This window comes from Strix uralensis, chromosome 18 (assembly GCF_047716275.1).
Source record: "Strix uralensis isolate ZFMK-TIS-50842 chromosome 18, bStrUra1, whole genome shotgun sequence".
Taxonomy (NCBI): domain Eukaryota; kingdom Metazoa; phylum Chordata; class Aves; order Strigiformes; family Strigidae; genus Strix; species Strix uralensis.
This window is the reverse complement of record NC_133989.1, coordinates 11437813-11459652: the sequence shown is the minus strand read 5'-3', so window position 1 is coordinate 11459652 and position 21840 is coordinate 11437813. Positions and strand designations below refer to the sequence as shown.

At 56.1% G+C, this 21840-nt stretch overlaps 1 protein-coding gene across 2 annotated transcripts; it reads left to right on the top strand.

Moving 5' to 3' along the window:
* Nucleotides 1-5456: 5456 nt before the first annotated feature.
* KCNS1 (potassium voltage-gated channel modifier subfamily S member 1) lies at nucleotides 5457-19304 on the top strand. Of its 2 annotated transcripts, XM_074888028.1 has the most exons (4): nucleotides 5457-5467; nucleotides 6627-6869; nucleotides 10313-11305; nucleotides 16718-19304. In XM_074888028.1, exons 3-4 carry the CDS (start codon nucleotides 10340-10342, stop codon nucleotides 17171-17173), a joined length of 1422 nt encoding a protein of 473 aa, XP_074744129.1. In that variant the 5' UTR covers nucleotides 5457-5467; nucleotides 6627-6869; nucleotides 10313-10339; the 3' UTR covers nucleotides 17174-19304. The 2 variants fall into 2 exon arrangements, with proteins under 2 accessions (XP_074744129.1, XP_074744128.1); XM_074888027.1 differs by lacking the exon at nucleotides 5457-5467 and having other exon boundaries at nucleotides 6535-6869.
* Nucleotides 19305-21840: the final 2536 nt, after the last annotated feature.

The window sequence follows — 21840 nt, the reverse complement described above, 5'->3', positions numbered from 1 at the left end:
TGCAGCTCCATCAGCCCCAAGTCCTCCTCATCCTTGGACTGAGGTGTCCTGCCCACACAAGGATGATGTCTGCAGGAGGAAGAGGCAGAGGTGGGATGGAGGAAGCCAGCACATCCCCTGGCATCCTTCAGAGCCTCGAGACCTGAAGACCCTGTGCCACCAGAGCCCCTCTCACTACACCCAGCACTGCCAAAACCTCCTGCAGGAATCCCAAAAGACAACATCCTTGCAGAGGTGGGTGAGCTTCTTCCCCATTGATCTCCAGGGTGAGCTTCTTCCCCATTGATCTCCAGCTGTAATTGCTTCTGCACTCACACCCCTGCCAGCGCAGGGGCAGCTGGAGGCAGAGCTGCAATGGAATCCAAGAGCTCACTGAGAGCCTCAAACCACTGGGGCACTTCCACCTGCAAAATAACAATAGTGACAATTCATCAGCAATTTATAGTTTTGGCTTGAAATTTCTAGCAGTGTCATCACAGCCAGGCAGGGACTGAAGAGGCAGGTTTGCTTCCCCTGCTCCCCCCGATGCCAGCCCCTCGCCTCTGTTTGCTATGGGATGAGAGTATCTACAGGATCAACTGTCTCAAGGAAATGGCATCTCCCTTTATCCTGACCCGCTTATTGCATAGGGAGACTAATTTCCAACTTAACTCCTTGTATTGTCACTAAATAGTAATTTATAAGGCAGCACCATGTCCGGGGCAGCACAGGGGCAGGGGATGGACCTCCCTGCTCCATCCTGCCTGGCCGTGCCTGGTGGGAGTCAGGGGCCACCACACGCTCCCTCCGTGGCCATGGTCATGGCCATGGCTGTGCACAGCTATCAAAAGCGAAGTGCAGGGCAAGTGTCTGCACTGCACGAGCCTGTGGAGAGTCAAAGGCTCAGCTGCACTCTTGGTTACTCACATGATTTGACCTGCAATATTGTAAGATTTAATTACAGTGACATTTTTCCTTCCATCTTCACCTGTTTCTCTCCTGGTGGAGAAAGCAAGCAGTGAGCCTGCACTGCCTGTGCAAGTTTGGGTATGATGATTATTAGTTGCTGTGGCTTTGTCTGTGCTAGTAAGTGAAATCTGCCTGGGCTGACTCTGGCACCAAAGCCAGGTGTCAGGGAACAGACCACGTCCTTGCTATTAACCTCTCCTCTAAAGAGCATGCTGCCTGCCCTTCTGCCAGCTTCCCCACCCATGACGGCTCCTAGCCCTACCAGGAATGGTCTGAAGAGGGCTACCTGGCCCTTGGGAAGCCCTGGCCCGAGACACTCCAGCAGATTAACGATGAGCCTGGGAATGGCCCTTGGTTTTGTTGAATTCAATTCTGAGGATGTGTCCTGGGTGTTGGAGGCCAGTGAAACAACCTGGGGCAGAGACAGAGCAGAGGGAGGGGATGCAGCACACAGGAGATTGCAACTTGCTATAAGAGGGAGGCAATGCATGTCCTTGGGGCATGTGGAAGCCCTCCAGATAGTAAATCATTGCTCTGAAGTGCCTGACCTTACACTGCAGCATCTCCCTGCTCCCTCTCCGGAGGTTCCTCATCTATATAAAAAATAACCACTGCTGTGTTACGACTTTCCAAATTTTCTCATGTGTCTGGTTACAGCTTCAGAGCCCAACCGCAAGCCAAGGTCTCCAGCAAGTTCAGTGAATGTTCATTAATCTTTCCTGGCTTTAGGCACCCAGTGGGTTCAGTAAAACTCCAAGCCAGAAAAATTTCAGAGCTGTCAGAGCCATGGGCCGTTGCCAGGCAATACACCAAGAGCCTGTCCCGTGCCCGCCACAGACAGAAGGCAACACAGTCACCGTACTTCAGCAGGCTGGATGCCGTAGGTGCATCCAAGGGCTCCAGAGTCTGAAGGAGGTTGGTTAAATAATTTCCGGCATGGAGCAGGCTGATATCCCCCATCAACAGTGCCTACAGACACCCCATGGCTCTGAGATGAAGATGGGGGTTGTAGGGATGGGATCCCAGCGCTGGTGATCCCCACTCCCCTCCTCCTGCTCGGAGGATGCTGCCATCATGGCTCAGCTTTCCTTCCCCACCACCCTGTGGGCTGGCTCCAGGGAGAGGCAAAGCTGTGCAGGGACAGCCAACGGCACAGGAATGGGGACATTGATGGCATGGGAAGGAGAAGCCCAAACCCCTCCAGCTGGAGCAATCCCCTCCCAGAGCTTGCGGAGGCCAGGGGGTACAAACACACCAGTGAGAGCAGAAACCACCAGGAAAAAAGAATATTAAGGAAAGCCCAAACGTCTTTGCCACTGAGAAACGCAAGAGCAGGCTTTTGCATCTGCCCTAATTCAGCTCTTTCCCTCTGGAAAGGACTATTTGTGAAATGCTTTGTGCTCGTGTCCCTGGCATTAATCAGCCCCCGTTGGCAGCCAGCTCCACAGATCCCCCTGTGCTCGCCCCGCTCTATCCCACCCTCCCACATGGCAGGTACCCAGCAGCTCCGGCCTTTCACAGCGAATGTCCAAGGGGCTGAAAAGTGCTTGAAGATTTTTCTTTTCATTAAAGGAGCTCTGCAGACATGCTATATTCATATATATTTTCCTCTATTTTTTAATTTATTGCTACATCAGCTATTAAAAAAAAAAAAAGGCAGAAAGAAGAAAGGAAGGGAGCTGCCACCAGCTGAGCGCCTTTCGGGATGACTCACTGCAGTACTGAAATGGCTGCTGGCTTCAGACTCACCCTGCCTCTGCGATTTGCTTCCAGACTGCAGAAGAGACCACGGCAAGAGGTTTTGCCCCCCATCCCTGCGTAGAGGATTTGCCATGTGGTTATCAACATAATCCCCCCCTGGGCTTTGGCGGGAGGGGACCTGCCTTCCCCAAGAGAGGAAGATGGGGAGAGACGTGAAAGGAAGAGATGGCAAGGCGTTTCCAGCTGACCTGATTTTCTGCCTGTCCCCGTCTCCACATCACTGCCAGTTAGTTCAGGAGTGGCGGCAGAGGCGCGGGGCTTGCCCATGCCGTGGAGAGCAAATCCAGCTGTGCCAAGTAAGGACCTTTGCACCTCAATTTGCTGCAAAAGAGCCTTAAAATGGGAGTCTCCCTTTCCTGCCACAGCCTGCCAGTGCCAGTGCGACGTCAGGCCAACAAGCTCTGGTCGGCTAATGGGAGAGTCAGGCCTTTCACTTCTGAGTTTGTGCAGCGAAGGGAAAATTCACCTCAGGTACCATTGATGCTGCAGCCAAGCCCCCTCAGAAGGACACTGTGATGCCAGCATGAGCCTACACGGGGCCTCTGCAGCCTGGAAGGTGAACTTTGCTCTCTTGCAGCCGCTTCCAGACAGGGCTTTGAGTTGCAGCAGGAGACATGGAGGTGTCTCCCCTCTGTGTCCCCCAGCCCCTTCCCAGGGGGATCCCTCCAGCCTGGGGCATTGCGGGCAGAGCCCCGGCAGCTCCCTTCCTCACTTCCCACTGACACTTCAGCTCCTCTGCACAGCCCAGGGGACACTCAGCAAACCTTCCAGTGCTGGGAGAGCTGGTTTTGGGGGGACAGGGCTCAGGTCTTTCCTGTGGCAGTACATAAATGAGGCTGTGGTGCAGAGACAAAGTGCCAGGTGGAGTGGGTGCCCTTGCAGCATGAGGCACAGCTCCTTCCCTGAAAAATGGCTGGCTGATAAATATTTTCAGAAGGGAAAAGAAAATTCATCCTGATCACCGCATGTCAGTGACAGGCAGAGAAAACCCCACGCGGGAGCCAGCCCTCCTCCCACCCGGCGGGCTGCACCTCAGCACCCGCTGTGAGCTGGGCTTGCAAGTGCCCAAAGAAGACAAAGCTGAGCATCTTTATCTTGCAGCTTCCAGGGATGTGCAGCCATCCCTAATTGCCATAAAAATAAATGTTTTTTGCTTCATATCACAGAACAGAGGACTTTCCCTCAGGTTTTGTGGGGTTTTTTTCTTCTCATTTATTTTTTTTTCTTTCTTTTCTGAGGCCTCTCTCAAAGTCGTCCCTTCCCCCTCCCTCTGTTCCCTTCTTCCCATGTAAACAAGCACATGGCACACACAGTCTGACACATCACACACATGGAAACACGCTGATGGCCCCGCAGTGGTGAGCGCGGCCTGGTGCAGGGATGGGGCTGGCAGCACACGCAGCCGTGGGAGGCAGGCGAGCGGGCAGGGGGAAGGATGCTCACCACCAAAAAGAGCTCTCAGCCAGCCTAGTGCAAGCCCAAAGAAGGGTGAGCACCCACAGGCTCCAACCCCTCGGGCTCAGCAAGCTGAGGGATCTGATGTGGAAGGTGGTGTGAAGTCTCGCCCGGTACGAGCTGCCTGTGTGACACAGCTGCTCTGTGCTGGCTGCTGGAGCAGTAAGCCATTGCTGCATGGACATGCAGCCCCGGCCGTCGCCCCGGCCGTCACCTTGGGAAGGTCTCCCATCCTCTCTTTCCCCTCTCTCTGCTCCAGCAGCTGACTTCTGGGGGATTTGGTGTGCTTGCAGAAGTCCCCAGGCCATGTGGGGATGGCCCCGGGTGGCGGGGGCACCTCGCTGACCTGCAACCCAGTGTGAGCCATGCCCAGGACCCACTGCCTTCACCCACCTCCCAATGAGCCTTTAAAGAGACAACGGGGAGCTCAGCGAGCCAGGGGGGCTCTTCCCCGGGGGGCTGCCCCAGTGCCCTACGCACTCCCCATCCCAAAGAGGAAGATGGAGCCGGATCGCGTGGAGGGCGACAGGGCGGCACCACTGCCGGGGACCTGCTTGGCCTGAACGGCCACGGCGTGGGCCAGCAGGCTGGCCACATCGCCGCGGGGGCTCAGTCCCCCGAGGGCAGCGCTTGCCCCTTGGGCAGCTTTGCAAAGAGCTGGGGTAGGCCAGGGCCGGACGAGGCCCGTAGCCCCACCGCGGCTCCCATTGCGTCCCGCGAGCTCTCCCGGCTGCTGGGGATGCCTGCAGCCGGTGTGGCGATGGGGACAGGGGTACCCATGCCTGGCCCAGGTTTCCCATCCCGCTCCCAGTCCCAGCTCAGCCCCGCACGGCCGCCACAGCTGCTTTCAAATCCGTCGGCCTCACGCCGGAGCTGCGCTGACCCGCCAGCCGGTTTTGCCAAAATTGGGTCCCCTCCATCCTGTGGTCCCGGTGGGCTTCCCTGGGGGACGGGGTGGGCTCCCCCCCGCAGCGGGTGGGCTCCTCCCCCCGGGCATCCCCAGCCCTCTCCCTGCCCAGAGCTCGGGGGCCGCCCCAGAGGCCCCGGGGGGGAACCGCGCTGCTCCGGTCCCGTCCCGCCCGCGGCGGAGGCAGCCGGGGACCGGGCACCGGCCTCGCCTCCCCGCTCCCACCCCGCGGCTCCGGGCGGGCGGGCCGGAGGGCGGCACCCCCGGGAGGGGCGGCGGGCGGGACCCCCCGTCCGGCCCCGCGGAGCTTCTGCCGCCGCCGCCGCCGCCGGCCCCGCAGGGCTCCGCGGCTCCGCGCCGGGCGCGCACGCTGCGGCGGGGGCGGCGCCGAGGCAGGTGAGCGGCGGCGCGGGGCCGGGCTCCGGTACCCGGGGTGCGGCAGGGACCGGCATCGCGGGGACCCGGGGCTCCGGCATCCCGGGGCGCGACAGGGACCGGCAACCCGGGGATCCGGGGCTCCGGCATCCCGGGGCGCGGCAGGGACCGGCATCGCGGGGACCCGGGACTTCGGTACCCGGGGTGCTGGCAGGGACCGGCAACCCGGGGACCCGGGACTCCGGCATCCCGGGGCGCGGCGAGGACCTTGAGATCGGCAAGCCAGGGAACAGCAGGGACCGGGGTACCGACATCCCGGGAACCCGGGGTACCGGCGTCCCCGGGCATTGCAGGGACCAGCACCCTGGGGCGCGGCAGGCACCCGGGGCACCGGCATCCCGGGGTGAGAGGGCAACCGGAGCAGCGGCATGCGGGGGTGAGCAGGGATGGGTGCAGCGGCACACCGGGATGAACGGGGAAGCGAGGCACCCACATCCCGGGATGCTGCTGGCACCCGGGGCACGGGGACTCTCCTCCCGGTCCCTCTGCAGGCGGGTGTAGCAGAGTCCCTCTCCCCGAAGCCTTCCCCTCACGGGGGCTGCACCTCCCCCTCCCCAGGGAACAGGGCAGGGCGCGGGGGTCCCCTCCGGAGAGCTGTGCACCCACTGTGTGGGACCCGGGAGCGGAGGCTGGCACAGGGCAGGGCACCATCTGCAGCAGGCGCTGGGCTGCCCGCTCGCAGTGGAAAGCCGAGCTACTGGTGATCACACCCCCCACCCCCCCACCCCCCCCCCCCCCCCGTACCCCGAAGCGAGCAGGGAGTCCCCCCCGCGTAATCTGCATGCCCAGCCCTGGGCATTTTGGTGGCCTCTCAGTGTACAGCAGCAGCTTACGCGCTGCCTGCGGGGACCAGCCAGCAGTGGGGATCCCCCTTCCATGCCTCCCCCCCCCCCCCCCCCGCCTGCCTCGCAGACCCCCCCACCGCCGAAGGAAGCGCTTGGTTCTGAGCATCCTCAGGCCGGTGGGTACAGGGACGCTCAGCGATGGGCACGGGGCTCTGCTGGGGCACTTCTGGATGACCAGAAAGCAAACGTCTCCCCAGTCCTGCCCCAGCGCATGGGTGATGGGGACACCATCCTGCAGGAGCTGGGAGGTCAGCCAGCCCCACTCCCCCCCTCAGGTATCCCGTGGGGGACCCCCAGCCCCACCCCAGCCCCATGGGCAGCCTGCGCAGGACTTCTCCAGCAGTTTGCAGCCACCGGCCCTGCACCCCTGGGACGTGCAGGGTCACAAGCCCGGGGTGACAGGGCGTTTAGGACTGGGCTACAGGCAAAGCATGGAGGGTCTCCTCCTTCTCTACGCATTTCTAATGGCTCATTTGAGACAAGCCACACGACTCCCCGCTGGGAAGCCTCGCTGAGCTGTAAGTACAGGGCTTTTTATTTGGACTGTTAATCTAAATCCGTTGTACCTGGTTGGAAAAGCCCCTGTGTGCAATACTCCCTGCACTTGCTGCATCCTCGCTTGAATGTCTATTAGCATCTTCCTTCCCACTCCCTTGGGTCTCCTCTGCCAGTTAGAATAAATATACATAACTTCCATTTGAAAGCCTTTAAGAAAAAAATACGTTGTCAAGGGAAACTCTTCTAGCATATCTTACAGATATGCTTGATCTGTTTTTATATTTTTTACTGTCATAAATGCATATATCAGAGGGTTTTTTTCTCCACAAGATACATATTCATTTGAACGCCCAACACCCAGCTCACACTGGGCTTGTGTAATTCTGATGGTTGTCTCCTTAAAATAGCTTACAATATATTTCAAAATTTACCAGAAAGAGACTGGCTTTATCTGTTCTATTTTACTAATCAATTACGGAAATTTTGCTTTAACTAAAGGAAAATTTTGCAAATTCACATTATTGCAGACAGACACATTTGTATTCTCCATCCATTGCGCTTTAAAATAAAAAAATCACCCAACCTTCCTAAAGTAAGCTTCTGTTTCCCAGCAGATACCCCTGCAAATGTGAGATGGGCGCAGGCTTTGATGATCCAACAGGGGAGATCACGCCAGGTCTTAGTTCAAACCCCAGTTTTGTTCTAAAGCTGAGCTTAGCTAGTCGTGAAACGAGTAGGCAAAAGAGTTATAAAACTATTAATTGCTGCTTTAGATTCCTAGATGAAAGCTGTACGTGGGCAGAAATAATTTGCTCTATTCAGAAGCCAACATCAGAAAGGAGCATCTCAGACAGTTCGCGACCCTTCTCCTCGCTCTGCTTCCTGCGCGGGAGGGAAGGAGGGAGGGAGGGATTTCCCTGGGGTACAAAGGCTTGCAGGGTCCTGACACCCACTTTTTTTGAAGCTGAGAAAGAGGTGGGAGCCATCTCCCTCCCGGGTCTCGGGGTTTGGCACGTCTCACCCAGAGCCGCAGCCTCACAGTACAGCTGGGTGCTGGGGATGGTTCTGCTGGGCTGGAGCATCGCTTTAGGCTCGTCCTGCCACCCCAGCACAGCCCCCGGGAGCCACCCAGGCTGCCCCGTGCCCCAGCCCAGCCCAAAACGACCTTTCCATTGATTTTGGTGACATTTGCCCTGGTCTCCTGGTGCAGCTGCTGTATGGGGGCATGTGGAGAGAGGCTGAGGATGGGTGTGGGGTAAACTGGATCCTACAGACCCACCCCCATGGCCCCTGTGTGTGTGTTTGTAGCCTGAATGCACGAGCATCCTTCTGGAAGGAACCTGGATTAGTCATCCCCACCCCACAGATGGGCTGTGTGATGTCTTCCCTGGAAAAGCTAATCTGTCACAAATTCCAATTTATCCCTGAAAAGGAGTGTTTACGCCCCTTTTTCTCCCTTGCTTTTGTGTTAAGCATTAAAAAAGTTGATCCTTCTCTTTTTTCCCTCCCCTTTGAAAGGCAAGACAATGAGTCCATTAAGCTCTGAGGCTTATCACAAGCTGGTTGCCTCCTCCAGACATGGTGTAATGGGAAGCGCTGGCTTTGTGGTGCAAAGCCTGTGTCTTTAAGGAGCCCTGGCTGGGAGATGCAGTGGAGTTAGCAGATGCCTTTGCCAGGCTATTTCGCACAAATCTGGCATTTGCTGCACCCACAGCCCTGCTCAGCTTAAAGACATACCTCTGGGGTTTATTTCTAATCATTAGTCCGGTACCTGTTCCTCTCCAGCTCTGCCCTGACCTCCAGATTTAGATGTGAAGGTGTCCCCCAGGTCCCTTAACAGTTTGACAAACATTTTATGCTGTGTTTCTTAGGCACTGGAAAACTTGCAGAGCCCTTTCCCTGCTTTAGTGTTCACCCCATAAACCCCATGAGATGTCTGGTGAGCAAAGCTGGGCTGGGGTGCAGTGGGATCCGCAGGGGAACCGGGATTCCCCTGGGCAGGGGGGACCCACCTCGTGTCACTGACCTGGCCTTGGCCCTTTGTGGCTGCTGTTGGACCAGACTGTCCTGGTTGGTGGCACCTCGGTATCACGGCGGGGGCTGCTGCAGCCTTTTCCCTCGGCTCCTGCTGCCTGTCTGTGGCCTCTGTCCCTGCGTCACCTGAAAGTCTGAAAACTTCAGTGAGTGAAGGGGAGGGATTTTTCTAATAAACCTCTGGCTGATTAAAACCAGGGAGGGGAACCTTTGAGATGGGAGACAGGCCAGCAGCTGCAGAAGTCATGTCGGTACCAGTGGTGACTCTGAAGTGCGAGCTGAGCTCAGGAGCAAGTCGTGCCTAATAGCAGGATTTTTCCAAAGTAGCCAATGCATGGGGAAGAATGTAATTCCTCAACCAAGAGAGCAAATGCAGTGTTCCTCCTGAGGACACCCAGCGCTCCTGTGCCAGGAGCGGGGGGACTGCGTGGGTACAGGGCTGCTCCGCACGTCCCCAGGCGTTTTGGTGAATAAGGTAGGTGAAGAAGTCTGATTTCAAGGTGATGCAGGAAGATCACAAACCTTTTTATTTGCTTTTTTATTCTAAGCATCTGGTCAAGACGGGCAAATGTATATGAAGGTGTGGGAATGCTTCTCTTTGTTAGATGCTTTAAGTGCTTATTAGAAAATGGAATTTCTGCTGCATGGAAAAGCCCAGCTCCCTGAAACATGATCGAAACCAAAACTTTGGTTTTTATTTCCCTACCAATATACAGATTTTTAATTCAGAGTCATCAATGAATCTGAATCATGTTTCTGTTATGTTTCAACATTATAAAAATAATCTTAATATTTTACATGACAGAACACACAAGAAGAAACAAAGCAGGCAGATGAATTGTTTTGACACTTCTTCCACTGAAATTCTCTCTAAAACCGACACCTTCTGTGAAAACACTTTGATTTTGGTAAACTGCCTTTGCTGCTGGAAAGATTGAACTTTTTGACCAGGTCTAATTAGCAACATAGGTAGTCAGGCTACAAAGCTCTTTGGCAGAATCACTGCGGTGGTGATTTGATGAGATCTATTTTTTCCACGGGGGAGACTCTTTGGGGGATAAATCCTCACATAAGTGACTAATTACCTGTTTGAACAAGGAAAGCCACAGGGGCAGGTGCTGGAGGAGCAGTAAACTGCCTTCCTTAGGCCATTAGTGATCTGAAAAAGGAGAAACTTTAAGAGGTAAAAAAACCAAGGAAAAGTTTCACCTAGAAAAATCATCCTCTTTTTTTTTTTTTTCCTTCCCTACCACCAAAGAACAACTGCCTAAAGCTGTTTCTCTCCCCTCCCCTCTCCCTGGTCCTCACTTTTCAAAATGCAAACATCCCTCCTCACTCCTCAGGGTGCTTCTGCCCTCCTGTCACCCAGAAGCACCCAAATCGGGGGGAGCCCTGCGTCCCCCCCAGCCCCGCTGTGTCTCGCCCACAGGTGGAACCAGCTCCCGCTCTGCTGATCATGGTCAACAAGACCTTAAATTACTGGGGTCCCAGTTTTGAGGAGGACGTTATCAACATCAACGTGGGGGGTCTGAGAAGGCGGCTCAGCTCCAGCGCCCTCTCCAAGTTCCCCGACACCCGCCTGGGACGCCTGCTCTCCTGCGACTCGGAGGAGTCCATCCTGCAGCTCTGTGATGACTACGACGTGAGCGCCAGGGAGTTCTACTTTGACCGAAACCCCGGCTTCTTCCTCTACGTGCTTCACTTCTACCAGACAGGGAAGCTGCACGTCATGGAGGAGCTGTGCGTCTTCTCCTTCTGCCAGGAGATCGAGTACTGGGGCATCAATGAGTTCTTCCTGGACTCCTGCTGCAGCTACCGCTACCATGAGCGCAAATTGGAGAGCCGGCACCACAACTGGGACGAGGAGAGTGAGGTCAGCAGCGTGGACACGTCCCCTGATGAGATCTCTGACATCAACCATGACCTGCTGCGCTACAGCACGCTGCGCTGCGGCAACATACGCAAACGCCTCTGGCTCACCATGGAGAACCCCGGCTACTCCATCCCCAGCAAACTCTTCAGCTTCGTGTCCATCAGCGTGGTGCTGGTTTCCATAGCCACCATGTGCATTCACAGCATGCCCGAGTACCAAGAGATGGATGAGAATGGCAACGTGCTTGATGAACCTGTCCTGCACAAGCTGGAGTATTTCTGCATCTCCTGGTTCACCTTTGAAGTGTCTTCCCGCCTCCTGCTCTCCCCCAACCCCAGGAAATTCTTCAAGCACCCGCTGAACCTGATTGACATTGTCTCGGTGTTGCCCTTCTACTTCACCCTCTTGGTGGACGTGACCATGGGCAGTGACTCGGAGCTGGGCAACCTGGGCAAGGTCGTGCAGGTGTTTCGGCTCATGAGGATATTCCGGGTGCTGAAGCTGGCTCGGCACTCTACCGGACTGAGGTCGCTGGGGGCCACCTTGAAGGTAAACTGTCTTTCTCTCTCTCCTTATCTAGTCTTAGTCTCTGGGTAAGAAGGAAACCTCTGGTACAGGCGGGGAATGTGGCCGTTCCCATTCTCAGTGAGCTACCAGCTCTGGGTGGTGTCTGGCAAGCTTGCTTGGGGTGGTGGGCTGGGTTGTTGGGTTGTGTGTCTGCTAAAGTAACCAAGCGTGAGGAGCACTGCATGAGTCCTCTTTGACCACACACCCGGAGCAAACAGCAGTTCACCCCATTGCTCGCAGACTTCGCTTCATGCAGAACTGGTCCTTCCAGGGACGCAGTCATCCCTTCCCCACCATGGTGTGCAAGCCCCGTTGCACGGTGTTGGAACGAACTCAGCCATGCATGGATGGATGGTGATGTCCCACCAGGAGTGGGTCAGTGCCTCACTGGGCTGCAAGCGCCCTGCTGAGCAGGGACTGGGCCAGCCAGCAGCTGCTGGGTGTGCCAGCACCAGTGCGTGTGACTCAGAGCTGCTCCTGTCCCCAGTCTGGGAGAAGAAGTCTCCTAAGGGCATGCTGCCAGCTGGCTGGAGGCCAGTGTCCAACCCTTGGTGTCTGGCCATCTAGGGAGCCATAGAGATCCTGGTCCAGCTGAGCTGACACTTGGATGCGCCAGTGTATGATGAAGTTGGGACTGGTACATGGTTAGCCATGGGTGGCACAGAGCAGCAATAGAAAAGCAAAGGGTTAGCTGCAGGGCCTGGCACAACCAGCCCAAGGCAGGGTGCATGCCCCCAGCAGAGCCTGGGCTACCAGCAGCTGCCCCTCAGCGTGCTGGAAAGGCTCAGGGGAAGCACGGCGTTCAGGGCTGGGGGAAGCTGGCCCCAGGACCACACGGTCCTCAGGAAGAAGAGCTGCATGAGGAGATGCTAAGACAGTGAGGGACCAGGGTCCAGGCATGTGGCACCCCTGCAGGTTTGGTGAGAGGAGGTCCTCATCCTCCATGGTGTGCCCCAAGGTTTCTCCAGACCCCCTCCGCAGCACCCCCAGCCTCCTTAGACAGACCAAGAGCAGCTGTGACAAGAGTCAAAGCATGGAGCTATCATGAAATCCTCACCAGCCTGGTGCTGCAGCCCAGACCTCCATCGCTGCAGCTCAGCTGTGCAGCACGGACCAGCCACGGTGCCCTTGTGTGGCTCTCTGCTCTCTCCCACTGTCCTTCCCTCCTCTGTCCCCCTCGTGCTGAGGGTCATGTGTCTGAATCTGGGGAGGGTGGAACTGTTTCCTGACCTCCTGCACTTACACAGAAAATCCAGCTCACTGCAGAGGCCAGTTAAACTCAGCTTTTAATTGTCTCTGATTCTCAGCAACCACATCAAGAGAAATCCTAAAGCCGATCCTCAAGCCTGCCAAGACACAGAGTGACATACTCTCTCGATACCCCACCACATGCAGGGCTTGTGCTGGGCATGGGGAGGAGGCTACCAGGGCAAACATCTTCTCTTCTTGTGGGGCTGCCTCTGGTCGCCATGTTCAAACCAGAAGACTGTTTTTTCAAGCAAATATCCCTGTGCTTTTTTCCCCTTCAGACAAAGGGTGTGCCAAACAAATGCCAAGGAGAGCAATCTTCATAAAAAAGCTTGATATTCAACCAAAGGGACGCTCTCCTCGTACTCAGTGTCCGCAGGGGCCAGAGCCGCAGCCCCTGGTGCTGCTCCCACTGAAGGGCCATTGCAGGGATGAAGCGGGCACAGCTGCGGCTGGGGACACCCCGTTTCTCGTTGCTGCAGCCATGGCAGGGCCGGCACAGGATGTCCTGGCATCGGCAGGACTCGACTGCCAGGGTTGGACCCATTCCCATGGGTGAGCCATGGAGAAGACCAACCCTCGAGTGTGGCTGGGGATGAGGATGAGCAGCAGGAAAGGTCTTCTGACAACTTCTGCTGTGAAGCAGGACCAGCCCAGTCCAGCACTAATCCTGCAAAGCCCACAGAGCATCAGAATAAGTGTGGGGGAAAAAATTCCTGGCATTCTGAAAGCCTGCTGAATACAGAGTGAAGGGAGGACTGTCTGAAATGAAGATGCCTGAAGTCCTACCTGCATCGTACTGCTGAACACTCACCTTGAAAGAGCAATTAGCAAGTGACAGACCCGTGTAACACCGCTTATGAAATTTAAATAAAATTGTACGCGTGGGAAGGGCTCCTTGAACCCTTTCTGTGCTCCATTTAAGCATGAACAACACGTTGCAGCAGAGAAAGGACTGACGGGCTCATCTGCGTGTTGTTAAGCAGCAGACGAGATCTGGGGAGCCGGCAGTGTCCCGGCTCTGGCCTCTGCCGAGCCGCTGATTCATTCACCCAGTGACGTGCTGAAAAATGCCGCTTCCCGGGGACTCCGGAGCCAGCTGTAAATGGGGATGAGCGAAGACACAAATCTGACGCAGCAGCTTGGCATCGTGATTTACTGGGCACATAAATTACAACGACTTGTTAATCATAATTCACTTCCTATTGCAAGAGCATAAAGCAGCAGCAGAGGAGTAAAGGCTGTTAACAGCCAGGAAGCGGGAGAGATGGCTCTGGCAAGCCGAGTAATTGTTCCCCTGCCACGAAAGAGCTAGCAGAGGGCTTTCTGCCATTTGTGCATCATAAACTCTGAGCGGTCTTCAGATTGCTTGGGGCCTGATCCAGGGTCTATTTAATTTGAGGAGAGGCTTCCCACAGGTCTCTGCTCTTCCTCCCTGCCGTGCACGACATCCATTTCCATTATTGCAGCTTCCCGGGTGGGGGTTTGGTGCCTGTCTCCTACTGACAGTCAATAGGTGTTAGGGACTGAGTAATTTAGGCATCTGCAGGGATCTACAGGAGTTGCTGTCTGTCCCCTTAGGGGCCTAAATACACAAATAGGTTGGAAGAGCTGGAGCTGCACGTCCCCAGATAGCAGATGCCTCACCCTGCTGTTGCTACCACGGGCCATCTTCATGCTCAGTTCCCACACTGGTATCTCCAGCCAGGCTCAAACCAGGCTCTTCCATTTCATTTGTCTGCTGCTGTACTGGAGGAAAGATGTGCATTCGGTTGGGAAAGGAGCCCATGCATGGCCCACGGCTGTCCCAAGGGCAGGTAGACCTCCTGCCAGGCCAGGAGCCCAAAGAGGCTGCTGTTGGGGTGGCTGTTTTGCTGGAGCTTTTTATTACCCAGCATTGCCTCCCCCAAGGCTGGCTGCTTGCTAAGCCTGCATCCCACCCAAACCCTGGCTAAGCCTGCATCCCACCCAAACCCCAGCTGCGGCTGCGTGTCCCTGGATCAATGAGTGATCCACAAGTTTTGAGGATAAATGGCTGCAAATAGGTAGCAGCGAGTGCCTGAGGATCAGCTGGGAGATTCCTGGAGCCTCCTTTGTGCCGCAAGCCCTGACCCTGCTTGTAAATTAAAGCAGTAGGAGCTATCGAGCTGCCTGACTTCCCCCTCGCCTTCGCCCTCCAACACATCCCAGGGCCATAACTGATACTCTTTAAAAATGTATAAGGTTATTCGGCTCTGCTGCTCCCCAGCTGGGACGTACAGACGTGCTGTTAAGCTCCAGCCAGGAGCAAGTCTTTCATGGCCAAGTGATACATCCTTGAAACTCGGTGGCTCTGAGCTGTTTGTCCTTCTCAAGGTGCTCCCTCGGAGCTGCTCTAGGGCATTTGCAGCCACAGGCGATGGCGGAAGAAGAAGAGATTATTTCCCCTTAGTATTAATGGCATTAGCTGAGAAGCTTTTGCCACCAGTCTAAACAAAGTCTTTTCACTCCCTGCCACGAATCCACCTCCTTTATGTCCCATGTTGACCATGGAAGCTCTTTTCCCATGTTTTCTGCTGTTTGCTTTGCTCAAATGTTTCATTTAGTCATTATGTGGTTCCAATAGAGCATTCTCTGCCTGTTAGGAGACTGGGAAAAAAAACCCCACAATCAGAGCTCTGCTTTCCTTTCTTCAAAAGCAAGCTGGCATATCAGTGGGCAGAAACATCCAAGAAATTCACTTGTGACAATCAAAAGGCGAGTGGACTAGCCATGCTGTGAGGATGGTGGTGGCTTGGGCACTGGTAGGTGGTTATCCCGGCCCTGCCAGAAAACAGGGGCTCTGGGTCCCCTCCTGGTCTGTGAGGCTTTATGAGCAGGCTGTGCTGGGGGTCCCCATCCCCACTGCCTGCAGGGCTCTTCGCTCACACCTTGCCAGCCAAGGGGCAGGGGCAGGAGCTGGGTGCTGGATTTGGCCCAGTGCTGGCCCTTAGCAGTTTGCCTGGTCCCAGCTTGTCCTCCAGCAGTCTCCTTCCCGGCATCACTTGCTGCCTTGTCCCCCAAATACCCACTCCCTTTTCCCCCCCAGGCTTTTGGTACAGGTTTATACTTTGCTCAAAAATTAAGAATGTCCAAAGAAAGATTGCAACACAAATGTTTTAGTTTGAAACCAGACAAACGATGGCTTGTTCAGGGAGCATTGCACACCTCTGCTGTCAGTCTGTCCCCCCAGGCCCTGCACACCTGCCTGGGAGGTTGGGTGTCCCATGGCCCTGTTCCCACCAGGGCTCCCCGATCCTTCAGTGTGGGGCTCATCGAGTACCCTGTGGGGATGGGTGCTAAGGACCAGCCCACACTGATGTTGGATGGAACCCCAGATGGACCTGATGACCAGGGATGCTTGGATTCATGTCAGCTCTGAGGTTCATTTCAAGTGTCCCATAGAGGAGCTGCAAAACCTGAAGAGAAATGTAATTATCTCAGAAACAGTAGTTCCTGCAAAACTCCCATCCATCTGTGTAACAAAGGGTTAAATGGATGCTGAGACTGTAGATGGTGTTGGGGTGTAGGAGGGATCAGGTCCCTGGGGCTCTGGCTGTGGGATCCCCAGCAGCTGGGGAAGAGCTAGAGCTGAGCCTGCAGCAGAGGCGCACGTCCTTCCTGTGAGCACATCACCGGCGTCAAGGGAAGATACAAATTCCTTCCCTTAGAGGCTGCCTGTTAGATGGTTTCTGGGCACCTGCCAAGATAAAAGGAAAATGTGTCTAAATATTGTTAGCCAAGATCGGGTTGGAGCGAGTGCTGGAGGCAGGGGAGTAGCCTGTGCCTGGGAGCCCTGGCTGGGAAGCACAGGTCCGCTTTCCCCCCCGGCACGGCCTCCTCCTCGCAGGCTGGCGGAGGGCAGAGGGGCGGCTGCAGCTGCCAGGGCTGATTTCCTGGCTGCCCCACTCTCTCCCGGTATGGGTCACCCACGTACCCCCCAACTCTACTCAGCCCGGCCCCACAGCGGGACACCCCACAGCAGAGATGGATAGAGGCACCAAAATCCCTGACAGAGGCGTGCAGGGAGTCTGTGTGCTGGGCTGTATTTGCGCTGTGGGGTCCCAGTGTCCTGGCCATGATGGGTGCGGTGGCACCCACTGACCATCGCTCTGCTTTGCCTTCCAGCACAGCTACCGGGAGGTGGGGATCCTGCTGCTCTACCTGGCTGTGGGGGTCTCTGTCTTCTCCGGTGTGGCCTACACTGCTGAGAAGGAGGAAGACGTTGGCTTTGACACCATCCCGGCATGCTGGTGGTGGGGCACGGTCAGCATGACCACCGTGGGCTACGGCGACGTGGTGCCCGTCACGGTGGCGGGCAAGCTGGCCGCCTCAGGCTGCATCCTGGGGGGCATCCTGGTCGTGGCGCTGCCCATCACCATCATCTTCAACAAGTTCTCCCACTTCTACCGCAAACAGAAGGCGCTGGAGGCGGCCGTGAGGAACAGCGGAAAGAAAGACCCCGAGGATGTGGAGAGCACCTCCAGTCACGACCAAGACTCAGAGGCTCTGAGCGAGACCTCCCTGGGCAGAGGCAGCCCCGACCGCCGCGGTCTGACCCCCGGCGCCCACCCTGCACCCTGACGCCCCCCGTCAGCCGCAGCACTGGGGCGCACGTGGGACCCGCTGGCTCACCGCGAGCACAGCACGGCTGTTGCACCGGGACACGGCGGAGGAGCCAGGCTCGCCCCATCTCACACTGCGCCTGGCATCACCCCTGCCCTGCGAAGGACAGGAGGGGCTGGGGGAGATGCCCAGTGGGTGCTGGCTGCTTCCAGCCCCCGGGACACCACAGGCAGGTCTGCCTGGACGTGCCTCAGCCTTCACCCAGTGATGGCCCTGCTGTGGCTGCAAACGGAGGTGGCAGTGCTGGACATGCCCCTGCCAGAAAGGGAGTGTGAAAAAAAGAAATACAGATGACTCCTGATCAGGCACTGCCCCGGCTGTGTGAAGGGGGATTTTCCTCTACCCTGAGGTTTTGTGTTGTCCAGGGTGAGGTTAAATAGCCTGAGGGTGAGGCAGCCCCCAACCAGGCAGGCTGCCCTTGCAGGTCCTGTGACAGGTTGGTACCAGCTCCAGTCCCAACCTCGTCCTACCCCCAGCTGGAAACAGCCTCGAAAGGCTCAGCTGCCCCACCAGCCATGAGGGAAAGGGGGGTGGAAATGAGTCTGTATGGGAGGAGAGGTGGTGTCCAGCTCAGGATGAGCCCCACTGTCCCAGCCCCTGCAGTGGGATTGACTGGTCCTCACCTTCCTTCCATTGCAGTGGGGATTTCACTGTTCTCCTGTGCTGCCACCAGCGGGACCCCACAGGGATCTGGGGCTGGGGCTGTGCCGGGAGCATGGCACGGCCGGGACCACTGTCCACGAAGTGGGAACACCAGTGGGGGATGACCAGGTGAAAGGGACACTGTCATCTGAGGCAGGAGCAGGAGGGGATCAAGCTGGGGGAACTCCCCCCCAAGCCCTTTGCTCCACGGGGCTCCCATGCCATGGGCCATTTGTTTTGGGGTAGAGAGGAGACAGAGTCCCTGCAAAGGGCTGTCAGGGAGCAGATATGGGGGGACGCTCCTGGGCACGGAGAAGCTGCCTCTGCCATTGCCGTATACTTGAGATTTCCACTGTGGGAAGAGCTGCCAGGGAGCCCAGCGGCTGTGGCAGCCCATGAAGGAGATGACTGGAGCCAGCGGGGTTCGGCATGTGGCCTGCTCCCTCCCGCCACGACCCCAGCCTGGCTTCGTTCTGCTGCCTCGTCCCTTCCTGCCTTGGGGCCAGGCAGGGGCAGGAGCGGTGTAAGGAGGGGGTTCACACTGCCGCGGGCATCCCCTCTGTCCTGACAGGAGCTCCCGGGGTGCCAAGGCTTCCCTCTGCAGGGAGGGAGCACCCCCATGTCCATGGGAGAGCCAGGGCAGGGGGGACCTTGTGCTGCTCCTCGTCACCACTGTCTCTGAGCACCTCACAGCTGGGCCCCCTTCCCACCCGGATCCCCCACCCAGCTGAGCACATTCGGGGCTGCTCCCAGCACAGCATTAATTCCCTACGGAGTTTTTCCTTGACCCTTGGTTCTCTGGAAATCGTGCAGCTCCTTTGTGCACAGAGGAATACACTCAGCAATGCCTGTTCCAAGCAGGAGAAATGTGCACCCTGCAATCACCTAATCAGCTCAAAAATATGTTGGTGGCTGCAGGATGGCCCCAGGCACCTGGATCCTGGTGTTTGCGGCCTGTTGTCCTGGCTGGCTTTCTGCACAGCTGCAGTTGCTGTGCTGGCTCTGCCTGTAGCGATCTGCTGATCATCGGGGAGAAAAGGCAAATCAATGCCAGTGGGGGTCCAGCCTTCCTGACCCCCACTGGGATTCGAGGAGGGGTCCCCAAGCAGCAGTGGTGTGGGATGGGAGGGTGCTCACGCTCCTGGCATCATTGAGTCTTCCACTATCGATGGTTTGTGGTCCGCTCTGCGCTCATTCTGAGAGCTGGGACTGGTGAGCTCCATCGTCTGCTCTGAGCAGCTCCCGCTGCACTGTTACTTGAATAAGGGAAGGAGTTTCCCCTTCTGTCCATAAATATTCCAGTAGCAAAATGTATTAAAATGTGAAGACTGAATTACATGTAGTAATTAAAAAGCATTATGCAAATAATTAAAAGAGCATGTAAATTAATTTTCTATCTATGCATGGGATGCATACTGTATATTTTATTAAAGATCTCATTGACCCACTTTGGAGGCTGGTTTTCTGTTTCGGTGTGCCTGTGCATCGGCGGCGCTGGGGCCGGGTCCGCGGGTCGGTGCCAGCAGCCCCCGGGGAGCAGGAGCAGCCAGGTCCCCGTGAGCCAGGTCCAGCACCGCCTCGGAGCACAGTGGGGCTCCCACCCGACAGCCCCCGCCTCATCCCTGTCCCGGATGGTGGGTGCCAACTAGCCCTTATGCCTGGACCACTGGTGTCATCGAGCTGGAGCATTTTGGATAACCCATCTCCCTGGAGGCCCAAGGAACGGGGTGTCCCCAGGGTGTGAGGGAATGGCTCGGAGCTGGCGGGCTCTGGGAAGAGCCGCACAGAGAGCCAGGCATGGCGGCTGGGAGGGAGGGAAGCGCAGAGCAGCTTTCAGAGGGAGATGAGAGGATCAAAATTAACATTAGAAATGCAGGATGATTCCCAAAGCAAAGCGGTTGCCCAATCCAAGCATGTCTCATTCCTCCATCCCATTCATTACACACCCATGAAATCTGGGAAGCAGGCGGGGAGGTGCAGAAATCTGCAGAAGCACACACACTGTGATCAGCAACACCAAGGGACACGAGAGCTGAGCCGCCAGCGTGAGCAAACCCAGCGCTGGGAGCTGATTCCCCCTAATTGCCACTCTTAAGAAACTAATTTTAACCCCAGGCTTGTGGGTCACGTTTTGGACTAAAATAGAAAAGGGTCCATTTTAAAAGAAAATATAGTTCAAGTAGCAAGTGTTCGTTGCTTAACTTGGTTAAACAACGTTTTAGGTGCACCTTTGCCAGCAGAAGGCTGGAGGACCTGTGTGCACGTTCCCTGCCGGCTTCCCAGCTGCTTCACCTCGGCTGCGGCTGTTCGCAAGGGCAGGGGACCAGTGCCTGAGATGAGGAGAGGATAGAGCCCACTGCAGCTCTGGAGACCCAAGAGGAGCTACTGACAGCTGCCTTCATTCCCTGTTCATCCCTGCTGCTTTCATTAGCTCCAAGTATCAAAGCCAGGGGAGCTGAAGCCCACCCAGACAAATTCAGGCCAGCTTGTGCAGGCCAGCAGCTGCCTGAATACTGCAGCTGTGTTTAAATCCCATCTCCTGACATGGAGAACGTCCCCTCGGCTTTAGTGGCCCTAATCACATCCAGCCTCTGCTGCTTTCCTTGCTGCAAAGGCAAAGCTCAGACTGGCTGCCAGCATGCAGCCAGCAGGGACTGCGGTCATCAGCAGATGAGAGCTACCACTAACGGTATCACAGGCTGCCTCTGGCCAACACTGCTTGTAGACTGCCAGAAGTTCAGTAGCCCCTGGGAAGGTTTAGAATTGCCCCAAGGACAGCACCACACAGCACTAGGCTGCCTAAGGAAACACCTTTGCCCCTGCAGAGGGTTTTAAGCCCCCAGGCAGAGACTGAGCGCCCAGGGAGCAGCATCCCCCCGCCAAGCTGAGCAAGCCTAGCGCCAATTTTCTCTCCAGAGAGGACATATCCCACCAGTGTGTCTGGCTACTTCAAGGGGGTGACTGCTCTTTCAGAGCTGGCTCTCCTGTCTCAGGGGATGGAGCTTGTGCTCTGATGTTGCTTGGGCTCTAGTCTCCTTTATCTTGAAGGCAGCATAAAGGCCAGGCTAGCTCCTGATGCTCTGCAATGAGGGGTTTGTCTGCGGGCTGTTTGTCTGCAGGGGGCTGGCTGGGGAGGGGAAGACTTACTGCTGCTCTCCCTGCAGCAAGTGCATTCCTCTGCTAGATGTGATAGGAGAGGAGGGTTAAAAATAGAGTTTAATCTTTATTCCTTTGAGAGTTTTTCTGTTTAAAAAAATAAAAATCTACATGCTACTAATTTTTCTAAGGCAAAAGCTCCCCTGACTTGGGGGTTAAAAGCAAGGCAGGACCTCCCGTGAGCCCCTCTGCTGCGCTGCAAACGGCAGCTGCCCTCAGAGGGGGGCTGGTGTGCGAGAGCTCCAGGCTCGGGTTTGGGAAAGCCACGAAAGATGTTTTCTTTTTTTAGCCTCCTGCTCTCTGTGAAGACATTAGGATTTGTATGGCTATGAGTAACTGCACTAGGAAAATCCTCCCACTGCTGTGCAGGCAGATCTAGCAGAGCTCGAGTCTGCAGAGCGGGGAAGAACCAGGTGCAGGAAGGTGCCCAGCACCCGAGGAGTGGGTGATCACGGCCCACGTTCGCGTTAGCAAGACACTTCTGTGCAGTGACGGGTTGCCAGGTCTGGTCTGTCTTACTATTTCTAAGGCAAGTAGGGAATTCATGTTCTTTTGCTAATCCCCAATCAGTTTTCCTGAGAGTGACTGCGTTTTCATTTGGTACAGTGGGTAAATCAATTAAATACTTTATCAGGTTATTTCTACAAAAGCTGCTCTCCACACTCAGAAAATGACTGATGAAAGAGTGACTCTCTTGCCTCCAGGGAATGGTGATTAAGGAGTGACCTTATTAAGCCATTTCATGCAGCTGAGAATTAGATAACTCTGCTTAAAGAGACAAAGTAAACTTCATTACTTTTGTATAAAACTTCTTTTCCTCTGTCAAC